The sequence below is a fragment of the Acanthaster planci genome, linkage group LG02, assembly GCF_054643075.1.
Source record: "Acanthaster planci isolate LZ-2023a linkage group LG02, COTS_SCS, whole genome shotgun sequence".
Classification (NCBI taxonomy): Eukaryota; Metazoa; Echinodermata; class Asteroidea; order Valvatida; family Acanthasteridae; genus Acanthaster; species Acanthaster planci.
In genome coordinates this window covers 14,512,492-14,533,982 of record NC_141778.1, presented here as the reverse complement: position 1 = coordinate 14,533,982, position 21,491 = coordinate 14,512,492, and the positions used below count along the sequence as shown (strand labels likewise).

Genomic DNA, 21,491 nt, shown 5'->3' with positions numbered 1-21,491 from the left:
ATATAAGTAATTTATGTGCAAATTAGCTATCAATCTCTATTGATTTGATGGTATGCTCCAGGCAGATTAGTTCTATTAAATGACGTAGCTTTATCCCTGGCAGAAATAATGAGTTTCTACAATCTTTTGGTTAGAGACAATTTGAGACAGGTCCCTATACCCTGATATTTCTTCTCCTATATATGTCCTCCTGAGGTACACCAAATCAGCTCCAATGAATCACAGTTGAGGACAATCGCAGTTATTTATGCAAAACACAGGGCTGAAGGTGCAAAGCGTCCCTTAGGATTTCTTGGTAATTTTGAAGTTCTGATTTGGTTCAGAAATAGCTGGAGATGCTATCAGGCTAAACTTCGAGTTACACAGCTTCTACTAAAGTATGATGTGTCATCTTTTGAAAGTAATTTCATTTTAATGTAAAAACAAACAAGCAACCAATGATTTCTTGCACGTTGTGATCAGCTAGACAGAATCGCTGACATATCTCCGGCCTTAAAATTATCGTACAGAAGTGTATTGCTTCTATGTTGACATTGTTTGATCCTTCACAATTCGGTATGGTATCCCGTCACACTGCATGGGTGCAGACAAACATAATTATGTAGTCAGACGGGTGACCAACAGGCAAAACTACCCATCAAGAATACTGTATTGGCTACTGAAATACAGTAGGGTTTTTTCCTTCATACATTTACACAAAGAAACTGCCACAAGCATAATCGGTTTAGTGAGAAATTGTGCATTCATTATCCAGGCTGTAAATTCTGCCCTGATAATATCCTTGGACGCTCTTTTGTTGGATGTTACATTTAATTTAAAAAGTCAGGGACAAATGTGGACCAAATCCTATAATCCTATATATCATCTCTGCTATTTTGATATTAAGTTTGATATAAAATTGATAAATTGATATTAAATTCATGTGAATATTTCATTTAAGATATGGAAATAAATAAACTAAACTAAACTAAACTAATCGTGACCAAGAATACATGTATACAAATTGTGACGTTGCGTCTGATACTGTATTCAATTTGGCTACATAACACAGCGAAGACAATATTGACAAGAGTACGTTGTCCACTCAGCATCATGCCCACTTATTCATTGCAGTATGCCTAACGCATAACATTATTCAAGACCTCTTCGATGTTCTCGTGTAATGAGACAAGTGTCATATCTCAGCGGTGTTGATGCACCCAAGTCAATATTGTGCGCCCGATGGCATCTGCCGTTACGCATAAAAACCACGCATCAGGTTCAGCATCAGTAGTGTGCATTTCCATTTCTTGTTGATGCGGACACGTCTCATTTTCATGGATCATCCTAAGGAGAAAAAAAAACATTTTGCGTGGTCAGCAAAGTAACTTTGCATACCCACATTTTCTGTGCTCAGTACAAAAATCTTTCCTGGTATCATTCTTGGCGCCCCACGAAGATATAATGGGTACCGGTAACACTTGAACGTTTCACATAGTTACAGTCTCCAAAAGTTCCAAGAAATGACTGTTGGGGCAACTACCTGATAATGTATCGCCATACGGACAGGCGTTTGCTGTTCTCGTTTTTCTTATCCAGGCGTGTTTTTCAATCTGCCACCTTTTTTCCGCTTCGCGTCTGCCCCAATATTTTGACAGGTGTACCTTCACTGTGTAGGCTTGGAAACTGAAAAAGATATGGCTTGCACGTTCCAAACTCCATCTGTTCCTGATTTTACAAGCAGAATTTTCCTTCCCATTTCTAAACCTCGTTTTGTGAGCAGTTTTATGTCGTTTCGACGACACAGTTTCACTCACTCTTGGCACTGAAGCCCTGTCATGGAACGGCCGTCGATGCACGCGAGTTCGTTTCGGTCATTCTCCAGGCGGGTTCTTTTTTCAGCCTAATAGCTTCGCCTGCATTTTCTTGTCTGAAAAAAAGATTCTATGTCTAAAAAGATTGTACTTTTTTAGTTCTGCTGACCTCTGGTGTATCTTTTTTTTTATTTGGCTTCTGAAATTTTCATTTCTGCCGTGTGGGAATTTACTAAATAATGCTACAGGAGGTGTTAGTAACACATTGCATGGTTTGAAGTAAGGTGATGGATTTCAATACTTTGCATATGTTTCCGGTGTCGTTTTGCTTGTTTTGGTCTGTTTTGTTTTTCATACCTGCATCTGCTTGCCCTCCTTTTCTTGTTGGTTTTTCGGTGTCCCCCCTTTCACTGAACTAAAACAAATGCTAAACAAAAACACACACAAAATACCTTGGTCAAGTTGACATTGAATTGGGAACCAAAGTGGCTCAATTCTTTCATATGCTATAGGTGAAATGTGACCATTATCTTGGGCGGAAAATGGCGGTCATTTTAACCTTTTTCCACGACACGTGCTTGACCGTGTCCATTTTAACACACGAGTCTCAGAATGTGAGAGTAAATATGTCTCAACGGTTGGGCTGGGGAAAAAAAAGAACTAAAAAAGTTCAATTGGCTTCTGCGTTGCGGAGAAAAAGACAACCCCCGAAAATTTCTGAAACTTAGGCCTTAGGCCGGAAAAAAAGTCTCTTTATTTAGTATAAACGGATAAAATTCACTACACAATCAACACAGGTTGTCCAAAAACCAACTTTTGAACAACTTATTAAACGACTTGGGATTTTTTTTCCTTTTGCAAAGAAATCTTTATAATTCATAACAATAAAACAGTTGCATACGAACGTCCGTTTGCCGGGAAATGTTTTTTACAGTGATCATGCTTCCTGGCAAAAAGGCATAAGCGCTTACGTCCTTCTTCCAGGCACACGATGTATATTCCATCCAGTAAAAGTTGCCCATTTGTCACCGGCATTTCACTTATCTTCTCATGCTGTTACCGCACCGTACAAACAAGTGTTAATGTTTTACCGCCTTTCAAACACCTTCCTGCTGACACTTTATGAACGTGTTGTGGTGTTAATAGTCCAAAGCTAAACACGTTGTGGTGTTTATTTCTTTCTTTTTATAAATACGCGTTGATTCGGGCGATTCACAAAAGTGCACCTCCAAGAGTTTGCAGTGCGTTGATCAATCATAGTGCGCGAAATCTGCCGACCCTTTCCAAACGTGCTTTGGGTCGACAGATTTTGCGCACTGTGATTGGTCAACGTGTTGCAAACTCTTGGAGGCGCACTATTGTGAAACGCCCGTATTAATTTATACACAATGGCACATTTGGGTGTTAATAGCAAGACACGCAAAGACGTTTTGTGGTAACACTTTCTGAACACCCAAACACGTTTATTTTCAAAAAGGTGTGTAATTTCAACAGACTGCTATATATTTGTTATTAACGCAAAGACGCGTTTAAAACGGGCGCTGGTTTTCAGTGTTTTCAGCTCATAGTGTTGACAATAAGAACTTCGATGACACCCACAAAAAAAAACTCACCCAAGACTTGTGCTATTTGATATCGTCAATGTTCTGACAAAACAGTTTGTACAGTGTATATTTCAACAGGAAATAATTACACTGGTCTGATTGACATTATTTCCACGAATGTTTCAACAGTAGAAATGATTTGTACATGAATATTCAGAAGAGGAAGAGACTGTTTAATTAGCGCCTGTTCCTCTGCGCGTTTTAGGTGTAACCGACACCTGTTAGTTAAACCAGGACAGAATTACTCTCAAAGATCGATACACGCTCTTCTCTGTACATCAGTATACAGGTATCCATTTCATATGTCGTAGTGCTTTGTAATTTGGTTAGGTATGCTAATTCCATTTTTGGTGCCTCTTCTTGCGCAAACTGTTCGATCGTTACTCAATACTGCAGAACTGTCCTTTTTGTGGTATTATTTTTCCTGAAAGCTTTGGAAAGAGATAGAGAACACTCGCTCTCCACCCAGACACATCGAATTATCGAACCAAGCGATTGAGTGGTCGTGCGGGAACTAATGCTTTTCGTTATATATTTACAAGGAACAAAGTAATATTCGTTGGCAAACCCTATCGAACAAGTCAAAGTATTTCAGTTTGTCTTTGCGGGTTGAGGAGTGCCACCCCTTTCATTATTGCGCTTTAGTGTGTTCACTCTCTCAAAGCTGTGTTATGGAGTTGAACTTGTAACACCATTCCGCCATCCTCAAACTGTGGCCAAATACTCTGCCGAATTGTATCATGTTCATGGTTGGGTACTTGAGGATGTGGTTTTCCTGTATACCATTTGGGAGATGAGGTAACTTGCCTCATTTTGATGAAGAGGGATTCGACCGGCTGTTAGTGTGCGTATCTTAAGTTTAAGTTTAGATAATATCGGATCTGCTTTGAATTCCCTGGCCGTCAGAATCGCGTGATGGTTTGCTCATTTTCCAGACCGTGAAGTTCTACATAAAATCTTTAAACTGTCGTTAGTTCTTAGCGCCATGCTATTCCTACCGGTACTCCGCAAGGCCAGTGGTCCATAGTTGTATAGTTCCCGTGTGACTGAGTGCTCAAACCGTGTTTCAGTAATGAGTGGGGTGTGGTGAGATTTATTTGGCAAAAAATGTATTCATTTTCGCGTGATTGGATAAACAACCTCTGCATTAAGGTCTGGATCTTCACAATTTCAAACATTTCGAATTACATGTAATTAGAACGTACATACGTAACAATCCACATTATAGCCTTTATTCAAAAAGAAGTACATCAACATTATGGTCGCTGAAGTTCCCTAGTTCTGTGTTTACTGCAATCCTGTTTAATTTTGTACCTTTTCTGTTCCAAATGAATTCAGTTTACGTAGGAAAAAAGAGCCAATTTGTTGTATTTGCCATTCTAATATTTTGCGTTTATATTCATCAAGTTCAACTCACTTTCTGTGACAGTAGCTAAGGTATTTATATTTAGTCACTAATCAACCGGCCATTTATCAAAATGAAACGCACTTTTTCCTCTTTATAAAGTCAATTATCAGCACTCTTGTCTTTAATTCAAGGTAATTAGTTTTGAAATTTTGAAATGAAATTTGTTCAAACCACTCAACATTTCTAAAGTACAAAAGGATTATCTCTGGAGTTCATGTGTCCAGCAGTGGAAGTATCCTCGGCATATTGAATCATGAGGTTTTCTGGATTTGTTTTGACACAGTCATTAGTATATGCATGGGCAATAAGACACACCCTCGACGGACTCCATTGTCAACACCTGAGGCAGGTGGAATTGTAGAATTAAGCTTGCTTGTTCCCAGTGAGACGCAAAGCTTGACTGCTGAACACTGAAATCTTGGGGAAAAACAGAAACAAGCCTTCAGGATTTCGACCCTGAATGCACTGATTAAAAAATGATTTTGCAAACCCGATAGCCGGGAGCACTTGGAGTTTTCTCACAAACAAATTTTGTGATTTTTTTTTATATCTGAAAAGGTATTTTTCTCAAATGGATAAAAAAACTAATAAGCCTCGACGTCACCTTTTCTCAAATGGATAAAAAAACTAATAAGCCTCGACGTCACCTTAACCGACCGGGGATTAATCCATTGTTATTTTAAGTCCCGCAAAAACATGAAAAACATCTTTCTTGCTGTTCTTAATCTTGGCTAACACCGCTTTCATAAAATTATAATCTGACTTTCGTACAGTGCCTAAACTCATTAAGTCATTCCCCTGCAAACACTGCTACGATTCACGGCCGTATTTTCCCCCGTAATTTCGTTCCAAAACTGTCAATCTTTTTCGGAAAACCGTGAATATCTAGTGACAGCTTGATAAAGGAACAGATGAAATCTAGCATGACTTAACAGTGTACCTGCACTGCTGATGGCTAATGTGTGAAGTATTGGGTTTTAGTCAACCCGCAGGCTATATTCTGGATTAGTTTGCTCTCGTCTCCTGTAAAGACTGCATTTCCGCAAGCATGTTTTCCAGGCATTTCAAGGGCAGAACCTGAGTGCTCATCTGTCACCGTCAAACTGACTGTATGAGTTTGTCAAATTGAATCAGAGTTTAAATGTACAGATTAAACCCGCTGGTTTGGTTAAATTCACGTCACTGTATTTTTATTTTCTGTGTGCATATTTGGAGGGGGCGGGGAGTGTCTCTCGCCATGTCTGAGGCTGTAAGCTTGCCTCAGGCACTAGCCTCCAACGGTCAGATTTCAGCGGCTCTTCCCCCCCTTAACTGTTGGCGCTATTAGACAAGAAGTGACTTCATACAGAAGTTTATTTCTATATTTCAAGACATTGGTCACCAAATTTATTTGTTTGGGTTTGGATTATATTTGATTAATTTATTTTCATTTTCATATAGTATTTAGTAAATTATTTATCATTGAAATATTAGCTTGAGATTTTATAACACTTTGAATTCTTACGCATTGCCAACCACTTAATGGCAAAACCTACGGCATGTACTTGTGGCATAGCTAAAGAAAGGTCTACTGACGTCGATGATGGTCGATACTACTGTATTTCGCCTGAAATACCAATAATGCAGACAGGTTTTCATTCGGGCTCTGTATTTTCGTTTCTGTGGCTATTTGATCTCTCATGTTTTATCACTGCAGACAATTACATCATTTTGAAAAGGCGTCCTTATTTAATTATGTGATCACGGGCGTGCTTGATTCGCTCGTCATCCAGCGTCCGAACAAGGCGCTGGGAAGGACTGAGGGCTTTGCACAGATTTTAGTGAAGGAAATGTACGCAACACGGAGTCACACGCAACGACGAGCACAGCAAAATTTCTGTGGGACCCGCGAGCTCGCTCACTGCGTTCAAGACGGCAGTTATAAATTTGATTTTTTTTCTTCTTCTTCCGTATTGCTAAAAAATTCTCACAACACTTCAATCGTTCATCCAAACTTGATCAAGATAACCAATGATTTGAAATATATCTCCAAGAGACACTTAACCAGTGATACTTTAATAGTGAGAGGATAAATTACCACACTGTGATTGTACCAAGGTTATGTTTTTAATCATATAGCTGACACTTTGCCCATCCAAAGTATTGACACTGGTGAACCAAAAAATTTAAATAACGCTTTGCTAACATGAAGTCATAACTTCACAGTCACAGGTCGTGCACAGTGTAGCCAATCACAGTGCAAAACCATCGGCCCTTCTCATCAGCGCCCTCAGTATGGGCGACGAGCGAAGCTTTATAGCTCTCCCAGCTGAGCATTTATACAGGAGCGGCAGAGCGGAGAGCTATATGTAGAGTGCGTGCTAGTGATGCCAGAGCTGCAGGGCAAGCTGGAGTGAGGCTAAAACCAGGAACTCTGTACATGACGTCAAAACCTGCACAGCTCCAATCTAGCGCCCATATGCGAATACCCAACTGCAACTCACTGTCGTGCGTTTTTACAGACACTTAATATGAGGTTCTTGGGTCTCGGACTCTGCACTCTGCACATGGAGCTATTAATGCTCTCAGCGCACCGAAAAAAATATTTGGTGAAGAAAAACAATATTGGAAAAAAGCAGTTTCGAACTCAGGACCAAAAGATCTATGGTCAATTCACTATCTATGGACTATTGTGGCACCTTGCAGACAAGAGTTCTTTCACATGCTTTAAGGTAGTGAAAAGACGTATGTCCGTAATGCCAGTGCTGTAAATGGTTTTCTATGCATACGAGAGTTTTACATAGTGACGTCATGCACAGAGTGCCGAGGCCTTACCCGAGCTAGCTGAGTGGTGTGTTATAACAGCGCCCTCATTTTCGTTTCTCTTGTAGATTTTATTTCGGCGTGAGAACACAGATACACGTAGGCCTTATTCAAGAGCCCGCGTGGCTTAGGAGGGGTTCAGAACAATTTTGGGGGGATGTTTGGAAATGATTTGAAAATATGGGAGCTTTTAACTAGGTTTTAGAAGGAATGGAAGTAAAGGGGAGGGGTCCCTGGTGCTACGTGGTACATAAGTGGGTGCAGTTTACTAATTCAAATGAGCATTTGTGGCCAGCTCATTAGCATTAACAGTGCCCCCACGGTATATTTGATTGTTGTTATTTATTTGGCATAACCACAAAAACAAACTACACAAAATGAAAACTGCAATACAGAGAACAATACAATACACAAGACACACGATTTACCAATGGCACCTGCCATGAGTTGAACAAGTTTACTTAGAAACTGTGACCTAAGGGCCTCCAACTCCGCTGCCACTGGCAATAAAATAATATATGTATATCTAATATAAAACAAAATTGTTTTATAGCAAACTTTAAAACAAAACAACAATTTTTTTACAAAATACAAATTACAGAAAATAAAATTTTAAATAATACTAAATACATAATGTTAATACCAGCAAAAAAAAAAGCAATTTATCTTTTGAAAAAGGAGATTGCTTGGCCCCCAGATGGTGAAATTGTGTAAATTGTTGCCAGGATCAGCTCCCTGTGTCTTTGAGCTTAGATATGAGAGCAGAATGGCGAAATACTACGGTAGAAAAATTGTCCTCAGTGCCCGAGAAAGTTGAGGGCTGCCACACTTGAAAAATGGCTGCAACTAGACTACGGAAAAATCACTTGTGGGGTTGAATTGTTTTGTGGGAATGAAAATGTAATTGGTTAACCCACAAAAAATGAAAAGAAATTGAAGGTTTAGGGGCTATTTGTCTTTCAGAAACCTCAAGGATGGTGGTATGCATGTTATTGGGCCCTGAACAGTGCTGAATTTGTATTGTTTTCAGTGGGGCTTGAATTGGAGGACCGGACCCTTCTATCCGTGTTCCGGGTACGAAAAAACCTGGTTAGGGGAACCATTGAGAAATAAGATGTGGCAGAACCAGAAGTACATTTATAGGTATAGCCTTTGGGGAAAATCATTTTGAAAAAAGAAGAAACAGAAAAAACAGAATTTGAGATAAGACGATTGGGCCTGAAACCCCACCACGGTACAGTCAACTGCATCTATTAAAAATTAGTTCATAATTACCACCATGTAAAGTGCGACACGCCCAAGTTCATACCGACGTGACATGAGCAAGAATTTGTCCTTTTTTATTACGCAAGGCCATAGCAACATTTTCTCTCATTCTGTCAACCTACTGTGGCTTGGACATTGATTTGCTTTTATAATAGGATAATTTACACTCGGTATTGCTTACCGATTCCCTCCCCCATTCCCCGCCCTGAATACAATAAAACATAATGATAGTGCCACGCCCATACCTACTCAGCTCCCACAATGCAGTGCTGCGTCAGAATCAAGATGGCCGGCGTTCTGTGAAGAAAAAGGAATGTTCTCACTGGGGTTCAGAAACGATCTTTTCTCCTGTCTCTGATGCTGAATGCTTTCCACAAGTCAACTTGAAACGAAGGTAAGATTTTGTTTTACGACGAGTGTGTGTAGTGTATAAAAACCCTTGTTTAGCTCCCTGAAGAGATGAAACTACGGTGTCCAATGTTTGAGCCCAATTTCCGGACAACTTTAAATTCCGGAAGTACAGTAACGTTTGGCTATAGTATTACATAGGGTTGCATTGCTTTCGAGTCAACTCGTACCTTGGGCAACTCATAATGTGAGTTAAGACGTCTCGTACTTTCAGGTTCGCAATTCACTTAACTTTCTTTCTCATTTTTCCATGTTCACATGTTTAAGCCTTGAACATACATCATGTGATTGTAGGTCAACTCGCCCCCTGGCCGACTCGCCCCTTACCAGCTCGCCCCTTACCAACTCGCCTCCTGACCGACCGACTCGCCCCCTAGCCGACTCGCCCCTTACCAACTTGCCCCCTAGCTAACTCGCCCCCTGGCCGACTCGCCTCCTGACCGACTCGCCCCCTAAGTTTGCCAAGCACGTATGGCCGGCCCATTTACCATTTGAAAAAAATACAATCAGTCAGAGATGGACTCAGTGATTGCTGCCCTTAAAAATAAGTTCTGGGGTTTGCAGCTGGCACTCAAAGTTGAGTTTGTTTAAAGCTTGGTGGATATTCCCTTCGTGTGAAATTGGGGTTAACAATTTTTTTTTATATTGGTAAAACTAATTTACTATCGTGTGTATGGGCCTTGGCGCAGCGTTTCCTGTGTATTGTCTATGGGATTTCCTGCGCCACAACACCAACACCGTACCATATTAATTAACTTTGCGAACTATTTCAGATAAAAAAATGGTACATACATGTATTAAGCATAATGCCCGGCGACGCAAACCTACAGAAGTGTTAAGGAGACATGATTTATGACAAAGGGTGTAACGGTCGCTACACACTTTCAGGTTCCAATAACTTCATGGGATAATGGGGCATTAAAAATTGACATTAGTGTACAATGTACCACTATGACTTTATACATCACACAAAAAGCGTATATCCAAGAACCTACATGTAAATCAATTTTCGCAGTATACATGTATGTGAGGTCCCAGTCGAGTGAATTAGCAAAAGAACACTATAACTACATGTAACTAACTAACTGGATATCGGGTCACTTCAAGAAGATACAGTCACATACCCAAATATTAATGGGACGGACCGGGAGGGTTCGAAGTTGTTGATCCTGAGGGTATGTTGGATGTACAAATAAGCTAATCAGACAGTGGACGTAGGAAGCGTTTGAATAAATAAGTGATTAGTGGTAATGTGCAAATATCCATCACCGTCCGTGAGTCGTTCGTGTCGCGTCGTTGGTTAGAACCATTGTTTTTTTGTTTTTTTTTAATACATTGGGCCGGCCATATTTGCTTGATGTTCCGAGGGGGCGAGTCGGCTAGGGGGCGACTCGGTCAGGGGGCGAGTCGGCCAGGAGGCAAGTTGATAAGAGGCGAGTCGGTCAGGGGGCCAGTTTACGAGGGGGCGAGTTGGACAGGGGCGAGTCGGGAAGGGGGGCGAGTTGACCTGACACCCATCATGTACATGTATGATGTAGGGCCTATCATTATCAAGGAAATGCCTTTATAAATTTCCTGGAGAGATACAGAGCGCCAGCATGATTTTCTGCATATCATCCTTCCATGGGCATGTGTGTGCCATCAGTTTCAGTGACAGATGTCAAACAACCCGATGGGTGCATTCCACCAAATGGTCGTAATGGTCGCAAGCTCATAAATACATGTACTTTGTGATCCCACAGGCATGACAGGGTTTTTACAAGACATGCCATAATCAGGAGGGATCATACAAATACATGTATTTCCAAAAATCCTGAATTTTGGACTGATAGTTTCCAGTTTGGGGTATTTCTTTCACAAAAAGCCCCAAATTGCGGGTCTATTTTGGATAGAGGCAGCCGGCTACATTAAGAGCTGAGCGCTAGTATAACTGAATCTGCTTGCCCTGATGAAGGTACCCAGTTACCTAAAGCTCGGCAATTACATAATTCAGAGCACTGATTGTATATTATATTTTTGTTCGAGAAATGATGGCACTCTCCCATTCAGAGACATTTCTTCTCTGTTGACTTAATTGGCTTATATTCAAGCCTTGATTGATTTCTGCCTGACTCATGAACGACGTGGAAGCATATCGGCCTGAGAAATCAAAAATTGTTCATGATGACAGCAGCAATTAATAAACTCTGACTAAGGTACGAGTTGTCTCGTATGCGAAGGTACATGTACGAGTTGGCCAAGGTATGACTTGCCAAAGGTACGAGTTGGTGCAATTATGTTGAGTTGATGGTACGAGTTGTCCGAGTTTTCCAAGGTACGACTCGACCTGTTCCCGTTGCATTGATGTCACCCAGACATACATTGTAACAGTCATAAGTTATAACATAGAAGGGTGGCAGGCTCTGTTGTGGCTTGGCTTTATTGTTTACCCCCCACTCCCCAGAAGTGGGTCCGACGTCCGTCCCGCTCCCACAAACCCAACAGAAAACAAGCCTTTTTCAGCATAGGCTGTACATGACATTTAGCAGGGCACGAACAGGGATTTATTCTTGTTGTGCACCCATAGACATGCTGCTCCATTCCCCCTAAGACTGTAGCCTAGGCTATACATGTACATGTACATGTACCTTTGTATTGAGTAGGGCCTACCAAGAAAAAACGGGCCCAAACTGTGCCCATTTTCCAAAAAGAGCCGCAAATATTTCCTGATCAGCGTCTGAGAGTCATGCGGTTCACATGTGTGCTTGTACATGTATTTGCGAAGACGAGCCACGACCAAATGGTTGACTACGGCTGCGATCAATACTCAAGACATGGAAATTGGCTGCAGCGGCTTTCTGTACGTGTGTGTGTAAATTCTTAGCTGTGACTTGACTGAATGGTTGAAATGGCAGTTGGCTGTGGTGTGTTGAGGTTCACACTGACCAATCAAAGGGCCCCTCATTATTTATGCCCGAATGACAGGAATGACAAGCAACAGCTGTTGGATGCCCATGCACGTGAGCACGCTGTAGCACAGTAAACACTTTCTGTTAAAGCTGCACATGGATGTTGACAAAGATCGTTGCCTGTCCGCGTCCAACGGCTGTTGCTTGTCATTCCTGTAGTTTCGGACTCAAGTCCAATTTTTTGGACTTTTGACTCGGCTCTGGCTGGGGTTGTTCTGGACTCGACTTGGCTTGGACTCTGCTAGTGGCTGACACAGACTACTTACCAGATTCGACTCAAGTCCATTCAAAACTGTTTTTATGATTCAGAAATTTCATTGGAAAAACTGTCCGCATCTGTTGCCCATTATTGTGTGGTTACAAACCATCATTTTCGGGTCTAGGATAATGGCAAACGTGTAAAAAGCACGCAACCGATTCGACAGAATTGCCGGTGCAGTGCAGCATAAAACAATTTCTTTCAATGCAGTGAAGTCAGCATGCCCCTCGCCTTAGCGAGTAAAGTTACATGTACATGTATGCTGAAAGACTTGTAATCGCAGGCGCTTACATGTAGTTTCACCAAAATGTGGTTATCGGAACGTCAGGGTAATTGGAACACTTGATCGATTGGCATGTTCTTCCAAAAATGAACCAAAGTGCAACTCCACTCATTTTTCAAAATTTCTAAAAGAGTAAATTTGTTCATATAAAATACATATTTGCACTTTCTGATTTATCTTAATGATCATCTAGATGACCTGGCAGACTGTGTATATTTTGTGGACATTTGGTTAGCTACATGTACCTTTGCAAATCAACGGGAGTTGAAAATAAAGTCCTTGCCCAGTCTTCATTTTGCCATATGTTTTGGAGAGATCCCCACTCAAAACTACATCAAAATTAAGAACTCAGAGTATTTGATTTTCATCGCGAACTGTATTTTATGCCCACATCATTTTTTGGAGAACGTCATTTAGTTTGCAGAATTTTTTAGAGAAACCTCGACACGAAGAGGAAAATCCCAGAGCACTGCACTTCCTTGGAAGAGCTCTGAAATATCGAATGAAAAAGAGAACACACTATCTGTCCTATATATAACACTATCTGTGCTGATGTCCAGGTCAGACAGCCCAGAAGGCAGCAAAGTGTTTCTTTATGTCACCGTAAAATATCAACAGGCATCCCAAAGTTGTCACGATCGGTATTTATGACTGGGTTTACGAAAATACACTTGATGAAAATGTGATTGTGCAAGTCGTAAAAGCATGATGATTTGAGGATCTTTCTTGCACATCTTCCGAAAGGCTCGTTCTCTACATGAATTTTTATTTACATGTACTTGCTGGTTGTTTTTAATGTCGATCATTTTGATGGAATCGAATGATGTTTGTGCCTGCTGACTTTAGGACCCATTAATCTGTGAGACACATTCTTTTTAATAATTCATGATTATGGCTGTAATGTACATGTACGTACATGTAAATATTATCATCTGTCACCAATTACAAATCGCTTTAACATGTTTAATGATTACCGCGGGAATCATTACATGTACCTCCCAAAGATTTGTAGGTGGCTTGGATTTACAGGTTGTTCAAATGCTGGTGTTCATGATTTTAATTAATCAACTCTGCCTGAGATCCTCCACAGCCAGAAGAAGATGCAATGCAATGTAAAACAAAAGCTGTATCAAATTTAGCGTCTTTTTGAGTGGAAAGAAAAAAATTAGAAAGGGGTGCGGCACAAGGGTATTTTTTGGCAAAGGTTTATTATCCCCACCATGGTTTAACATCTGTTAATTAATAATAGGCCTATACCGGTACATGTACATATATGTATGTACATGTACTGTTGGGCTGAGTCAATTCGAATAATTCACTATTTGAACATTCAACCTTCAATTCCATCAAATATCCAGAGATTCGGATCCAGAGAAACCATGTACTAAATCAGTTGCAAAATGCACTGAATTGTACATTATGATCACTGTATAACAGCTTCTCACCTCTACAATGTACCGGTACATGTACATGTAGGACTACCTCCAGCCACAATTAAGCAAGATTGAAGAGCAGAGCAATACATGTACTTCTTGTCCTGTTGAAAGTTTCTATTCCTTTTGCATTTTTTAATGAATTTACTTTTTGAATCATAGGATGTGTTATTCTGTTGCTTTTCATTTCAATCTGCTTGAAACAAGCCTCCATCGTGCACTTTTTCTCATTTAAAATAAAATTCTTCCTTTTTATTCATTTTGCATTTGCATTTTTACTTTCTGAATCGTGGGATGCATTATTCTGTTGCTTTTCTTTTCAATCTGCTTGAAACAAGCCTCCATTGTGCGATTTTTCTCATTTGAAATAGAATTCTTCCTTTTTATTAATTTTGCATTTGAAGATATTGGAATTTGGAAAATGGTATTTGAATATTCGATAATCGATTGAATAATCGGATATTTGGCACAGCCCTCATTGTCTGATTCATGTACATGTACTGTATACTGTGCATGTACGGTATGGCTGTGGGCTAGCCGCCAGCGTCTGGTTTTGATTTATTAGTCTCCTCTTGTAACCGTCTTGTTTTACTGTTCAGTCATCATCACTGCCAAAACCAGAGTATTCATGTCATCAAACACTACTGTATCATGTTTGTGATTTTGGCGAACTCAATAACATCTGATACCTTAACCCCATTGGGATGCCAGTGGAAATAAGTCTGTGTACGTACATGTACAGTATGCGTGGTTGGCTTTTTTGGGAGAGGGTTCCAGACATGTATCTGGCTGCCTTTCATTTCAGGTAATACGATTTGAAACTTGTACCAAGAAGTGTCAATCTGATTATATTCTACACTAATTTAGGAGTGGAAAAATTCAAGTTTTCTTTGAAAATACCTCAATTTGTCTTTCTGTCATGTCCCATAGACTTTTTTCACAGTGTCTAAGGTGATGGCCAAATATGGAACTGTATCCTGTTGGGGGCCATCTTAGATGAAGTCAACTGTTTAGACCTGTATTTCGGCCTGGTTTACTTCGTAATGGGCAGTTTCTGTCACTGTTTACTGATTTCGTCTGAATAAAATAATGCAGGGTAATAATAATTAAACAATCACAGGTGCTTCAGAGGATCAGTGCTGTGCCCAATCAAGTCTTTCATTGTACATGTACGGGAACTGCAACCACTCACTTGCTATCCAAAAGCACCTACATGTAGGTACATTCACACACATGTATGCAACACCGGCCTCATTCTGGTGTTGAAGTACACGTACTGGACTGTCTCTGTATCTTTGGCCCCAGAACCATGTCTGTTAAAAACAAAATAAACATTGAAAAAACAGTAATAAAACCTAAGTAACTTTATCTGCCCAGAGTTGAAGTGCATCCCCAAGCGCCAAAAGAAAGAGAGATGGTTGTAGGTTTTCCAAGCGGGTTCTTGCACGGGTTCTTCATGTACACAAAGAACATACATGTATATTGAGGAATAAATTTGTGACGCATACTCAGCGTGCTCCGCGTCAAACGTACATTGTACCATTGATCCCATTATAAACGCGCGCCTATGGGGTAAGTACCAAAAAAACATGCCCTCTTTTGTTCCGCTTGGAGCTGATAAAACCATGGAAATCTATGCATTTGAAAGTGCAACATGTCAAATGGTAAAGCTCACAATTACTGTACATGTATTATGGGATGGGTTATTTTCTTCCTCATACATGTACATGTATACAGAAGGAGGATTTTGGATGTGAAACAACTATCTCTCGTATCAGTTGCTCCTTACGTTTGTCCCGATAGATTACATTCAAGTAAATACTTTTAAAGTCTTATCTTTCCTGTAGGGGTCGATTTTCAGCTTTAACCATTGTGCGTTTCTCCAGCAATGAGTGCTAGTGTTGTTTCACCATCAACACCCAGTTCAACAGATGGGGATATCGGAGCATTTGGCGGCATGGATGATGACAGAGGCAAGTTCAGGCATGATATCAATTCTTTTTGTTGTTTTTTTCTGCACATGCATTTTATGCATTACCAGTATTGTGTCAAGTACATGTGCGTATGTATGCTGAACATCTGAACCAACTTACATGTACCGGTACTCGGTTCGCCTGAATTGGAAGTACACATTTGGCTATTTTTAGTTCAGTGTGATAGTTCGGCTGCAGAAGCACTGCCTGAACATGGCGTGGTGACACGCCCCTCTCCAGATGACCAGAAGAGTGCTTGGGGAGTACTGGTGTGTATTTAATAAATGGATACACCAAACAGTGTTCCATTGCTAACATGGCTTGTTCCTATGCAGAACACGCACTGCTCCTGAGAACAAGGCATACATGTACATGTACATGCCCAAATGGAAGCGTGTGTGTCCTTACCAACTGCAACTTGGGAACAGTTTGTTGCTTTGGATAATGCAGTAAATCTACTGGGAGCACTTAATGATCCATAAAGGACTATGCGGGTGGGAAGAGGAACATGTTGACTTTTGAAAAAGACTTTCTTGAATTTCAGCCGGCCTTAAAAAATCCTATTTGCTCTCTGTGGACTCCATACGTGAATTGAAATTGTCATGTACATGTATATAAGAAAGCCAGTGCCGAGTATCCAAATATTCAATTATCAAATATTTAAATACTATCTCTGAAACTGAATATTCGAATGAGAATTTTTCAAGCAGATTCAAATGAAAAGTGAAAGAAATCTTACAAGTCAAAAAGTAAATTATTCATTACAAAATTTAGAAGGAATAGAAATTCTCAACAGGGCAAGAAGTGTTTTTCATCTCTTAAATCTTGCTAAATCTTGGCTGGAGATACTCCTAGACGTGAGAAGCTATTATATTGATCACAACGTACAAATGTGTGGGTTAGTGCCTCTGATTTTGTATGGTTTGTTCATCAACAATTTGATGGTCGGTACAACCTAATATTTGGATATTCGATCAAATTGAAGGTCGACTATTGGAATTATGAACTACATGTACATGGTCATGTACGTACATGTATATGAATTGATTCAGCCCTAGTATACGGTAACTGTAATGTACAATTGTACATTGTACATGTTTATGTATACTGTGGGTGCCACTGAGTTTGTTTCTGCATTCAACTGGGGACCTTGAACAATTGAGGACAATAAGGTCCCCGATTGACAGAGGGTCCCCGATTGACAACTGTGTACAAAACATATGGGTGGTCTTCTAAAAAAGTTTAAGTACAAACAAAAGAGGAACAATAGGGGGTCCCCAGTTGCAGGCAAATACACACTTATGTGTGTGTGTACAATTGTACTGGGATATACATGGACATGTGCACCTTGCTCACAAGGATGCTTTTCATTCATGCTCTGACATGTCTGATGTACAGTGTATGCAACCTGTGCATTAGCCTACATGTACGTTGGCTTTTGATGAGAGAGCTGAGCCAACAATAGAAATATTTCAGCAATGAAATTGAAATATCAGTAGACTTGCTGCAAAATTGCTGATGTTACTCTAGTTTTAGTCAAGGCAGTCATGGCAATAAGTTTGATCCATGTGAGTGACACACAGCAGCGCTTGACAAGAGGCCAGCGAATTGCTTTTCACACAACCTGCCTCTTTGAATGCCTTCAGCAACTTGTGTTGCAATGCTTTGTGCTGTTGAATTGACAAAATACATACATATGTAAATGATGTCAGGTTTTGTTTACTTGTGTATTTTCTTAGGGAATCTAGGTAGATGTACATATAGGGATGAGATCCGCTGAGCTCCTATAGGAAAGTGCACCTTGAAACAAAACCTGAATTAATCATCTCTTACATGTAGGTCTGTACAGTCATGACAGTTGTGGGAATGTGTACATGTACACATTTATACGTACATGTACATGTACATGTAAATTCCTTTTGGCAAGTCACTCAACACAGTAGGCTGCCAGCTGCGTGTTTCACCCATCTTATTTGTCAAATATGAGATTGTGTTCTCTTTGTTGCAAACATTATCACCGTTATTACTACCAAATTTGATTTTCAAAACAGAAAAATACCTGTACATGTCGCTGAACCAGTGGTGAATTAAATTACCGGCTGGTGTTTTCTGTGCTATGCCCAGACGAGAGTTCAGTGATTGCAGGGATCGCTTCCGCTTACAGCTGAATACATTTACATTAAACCTGAAGGCAAACATGCATGTTCACTCCAGTGTAGTTGTGGAGTCTTTCTGAAATCCTATCGCTAGTCCAGTAAGGAGTTCTTAGGTCTAGTCACGAGCACGTGCACATGTAACAGGATGAACACTGACATCTGACTGATGTTGTCACATTTGCTTGGGATTTGACTTGACTTTGGCTGGAGAATGTACGATGGACTTGTAGGGACTAGTGGTAGACTCGACTGCAGTACAACATCAGCATATTGTGTTGCAGAGGACTCCACGCATTCAACAGACATACACATGTACCACCTGTCTCCCCGGTGTTTTTGTTGCAGGCGTAATTTCGCCCAGGCCCATGAGTACCGACAGCAGCACCGGTGACCTAGCAATGCGTAGCGCCAGCTTGGACTGTTCCCCTGATGACAGTGAAGATGCAGAGGAGAAGGCTAGACTCACTTGCCAGGTGCTGGAACTGCAGAACACCCTGGACGGTAAGCCAGAAACTTTCATTTCTTCCCTGGAAGCCTCTGTTCCTTTGTTTTTGCTATTTAAATTCGGCATGATCACATTGTGGATTGTGACTCAGCACGTTTTGTTTTAAGATGAACTGTTTGGTAACAACAAACTCAAAGAACAGTTCTTGTTGTGATATTACTTTAACCATGGAGGAAGGATTCCATGCTTTAACCCTCCTATGCTGAAGTCACTTATGGGTCATTTGGTAAACACCTCAAAGAAGCACAGCTATGTCATGTTGTGCACTGCACTAACTGTCCCTCACAGGAATGTCAGATTGCACTTTTGTGCTGCCCAACAACTGTGCCTCGCTATTTCATGTGCATAACTGTGCAGTAAACCAAATGCAGCGAAGAGGACTGCACAAAAGACCCTGTGTCATTTTGTGCTGGCAACCAACTGTGTACACACTGAACCTGTGCATGTTTGAGTTCCATATAGAGGACACATGCAAGAGAGTCACTCGTGCATACGGTACATGCATTTGTGCTGTTAAACCAAAGGAAGGTTAATAGAAACTTCTTATGCATGTTATGGTGCCATGGTGTTGAGATGTTTTGCATTGTCTGTTTCTTTGCTTTTCATTTCATGAGAAATTGAAGAATCACACGGAAAATGTACATGTGAAGAAATTCTTGTTATGCACCTGTACATGTATGTACATGTACATGTAGGTGCATTAAAATAGCATAAGGGCTTTTTCCATTTAGCTGCCAAGCAGATTGTGTGCTTTTTACATTGGCAAAAAAAAAAAAAAAAAACAGCTGAGGAAACAGGTCCCCCCCTTTCTCTCATACTTAGACCAAAAAGTGCTCTTTGGGATGCAAGGTGGGGACATGTGATAGTTGGTATCAGTTTGGATTTTTACTAGTTTGTCGTTTTAATGCCTTTATACATGTACATGTAGCTCTGTTCATTGGAATTTGGAATTTTGTTTGTGGAAACCTTGTGGAAAGATGATTTATGTAAGTTTTGGAGTTTGGGTTTGTTGTAATGCGTTTATTTTCCATAGCGTTTTAACCCTAACCCTCCTCAATTGTCCCAAATCCTCTAGACGGTTTTGAAGATATTGGAAGAATGGCTAAAATTTGTGGCTAATTGCTAAGGATGTATTGTGTCAAGGTTGTACCGGTAGGTTAGACCTTGTGTTGTTTATGCTCAGCTACATGTACAGGTATGCATGAAGTCATGTCTACTTTACATGTACATGTGAAACCTTCCATACTGCTCCAGGAAACCATTTGTACTGTCTCAACCTAACCACAGGAATTTGCCAGAGGAGTTTGACGGATTGAGATAGTGGGCATCCCTCAAGGGGGCATATTCAAGAAAGACTGGAGGATTAAGGCTGGAAGCATTGTTTGCCATGGATAATTGGAGGATTTTGAAAGATTGTGATACTTTGCACCCTTCAAGGGAGTATATTCAAGAAAGATTGGAAGATTTTGAAGGATTAAGGCTGGATGCATTGTTTGCCATGGATAAGTGGAGGATTTTGAAAGATTGAGATAGTTTGCACCCTTCTAGGGAGTATATTCAAGAAAGATTGGAAGATTTTGAAGGATTAAGGCTGGATGCATTGTTTGCCATGGATAAGTGGAGGATTTTGAAAGATTGAGATAGTTTGCACCCTTCTAGGGAATATATTCAAGAAAGAGTGGAAGATTTTGAAGGATTAAGGCTGAATGCATTGTTTGCCATGGATAATTGGAGGATTTTGAAAGATTGAGATACTTTGCACCCTTCAAGGGAGTATATTCAAGAAAGATTGGAAGATTTTGAAGGATTAAGGCTGGATGCATTTTTTGGTACCAGTATGGATAATTGGAGGATTTTGAAGGGTTGAGGATATGCCTGGCTAAAATACCTAGGGGTTAGGGTTACTACAGTTGGACTGTGAATGGAACATTCATTACCCTTCCAAGGTCCTTGATGTCTCAGATGAAAAGCATTACTGTACATGTACCTCATAAAATTACTGTGGCTTCAGAGTTAACATGGAAAACAATACCGCTATTGTTTATCAAAGGATTGTTATATTATTTCTGGTTAATTTTACTTGGTTCAATTTTGTATTGCACCATGAGCATCACTTTTTGGTGGATACCGGCGTGTTATACATTTTTTTGTTTTATCATACTGCTGCTATACATGTACAAGTATGTATTTGTGAGTGCAGGTCATGTGCCTCTCGTGAAAAAGCATGCTAGGTTTGAGTCCAAAAACTAGAAGGGAGTACATGTACATGTACATTGTGGAAGAGCAGGTTATGCATGAAGTTAAACACTACAGGGGTCTACTCAAATCTTAGTCTCAACTGCTTCAACATGTTCAATGCAATCTGCAGTCTCAGCATGCTGGGCAGAAAGCTTGAAATAGTTGACAGCAGCTACAGTCTGCAGTCTCAGCATGCTGGGCAGAAAGCTTGAAATAGTTGACGGCATCTACAGTCTGCAGTCTCAGCATGCTGGGCAGAAAGCTTGAAATAGTTGACAGCAGCTACAGTCTGCAGTCTCAGCATGCTTGGCAGAAAGCTTGAAATAGTTGACAGCATCTACAGTCTGCAGTCTCAGCATGCTGGGCAGAAAGCTTGAAATAGTTGACAGCATCTACAGTCTGCAGTCTCAGCATG

General features: G+C 40.4%; 1 protein-coding gene across 1 annotated transcript in view; it reads left to right on the top strand.

Annotated features, from left to right (window-relative positions):
* Positions 1-9,126: 9,126 nt before the first annotated feature.
* The window catches only part of LOC110973173 (short coiled-coil protein A-like), a 20,842-nt gene continuing 8,477 nt past the window's right edge, over positions 9,127-21,491 (top strand). The window contains exons 1-3 of the mRNA XM_022223781.2: positions 9,127-9,267; positions 16,052-16,177; positions 18,679-18,834. Coding sequence (XP_022079473.1) covers positions 16,093-16,177; positions 18,679-18,834 — 241 coding nt within the window. The 5' untranslated portion in view covers positions 9,127-9,267; positions 16,052-16,092. The remainder of the gene's footprint in view (positions 9,268-16,051; positions 16,178-18,678; positions 18,835-21,491) is intronic.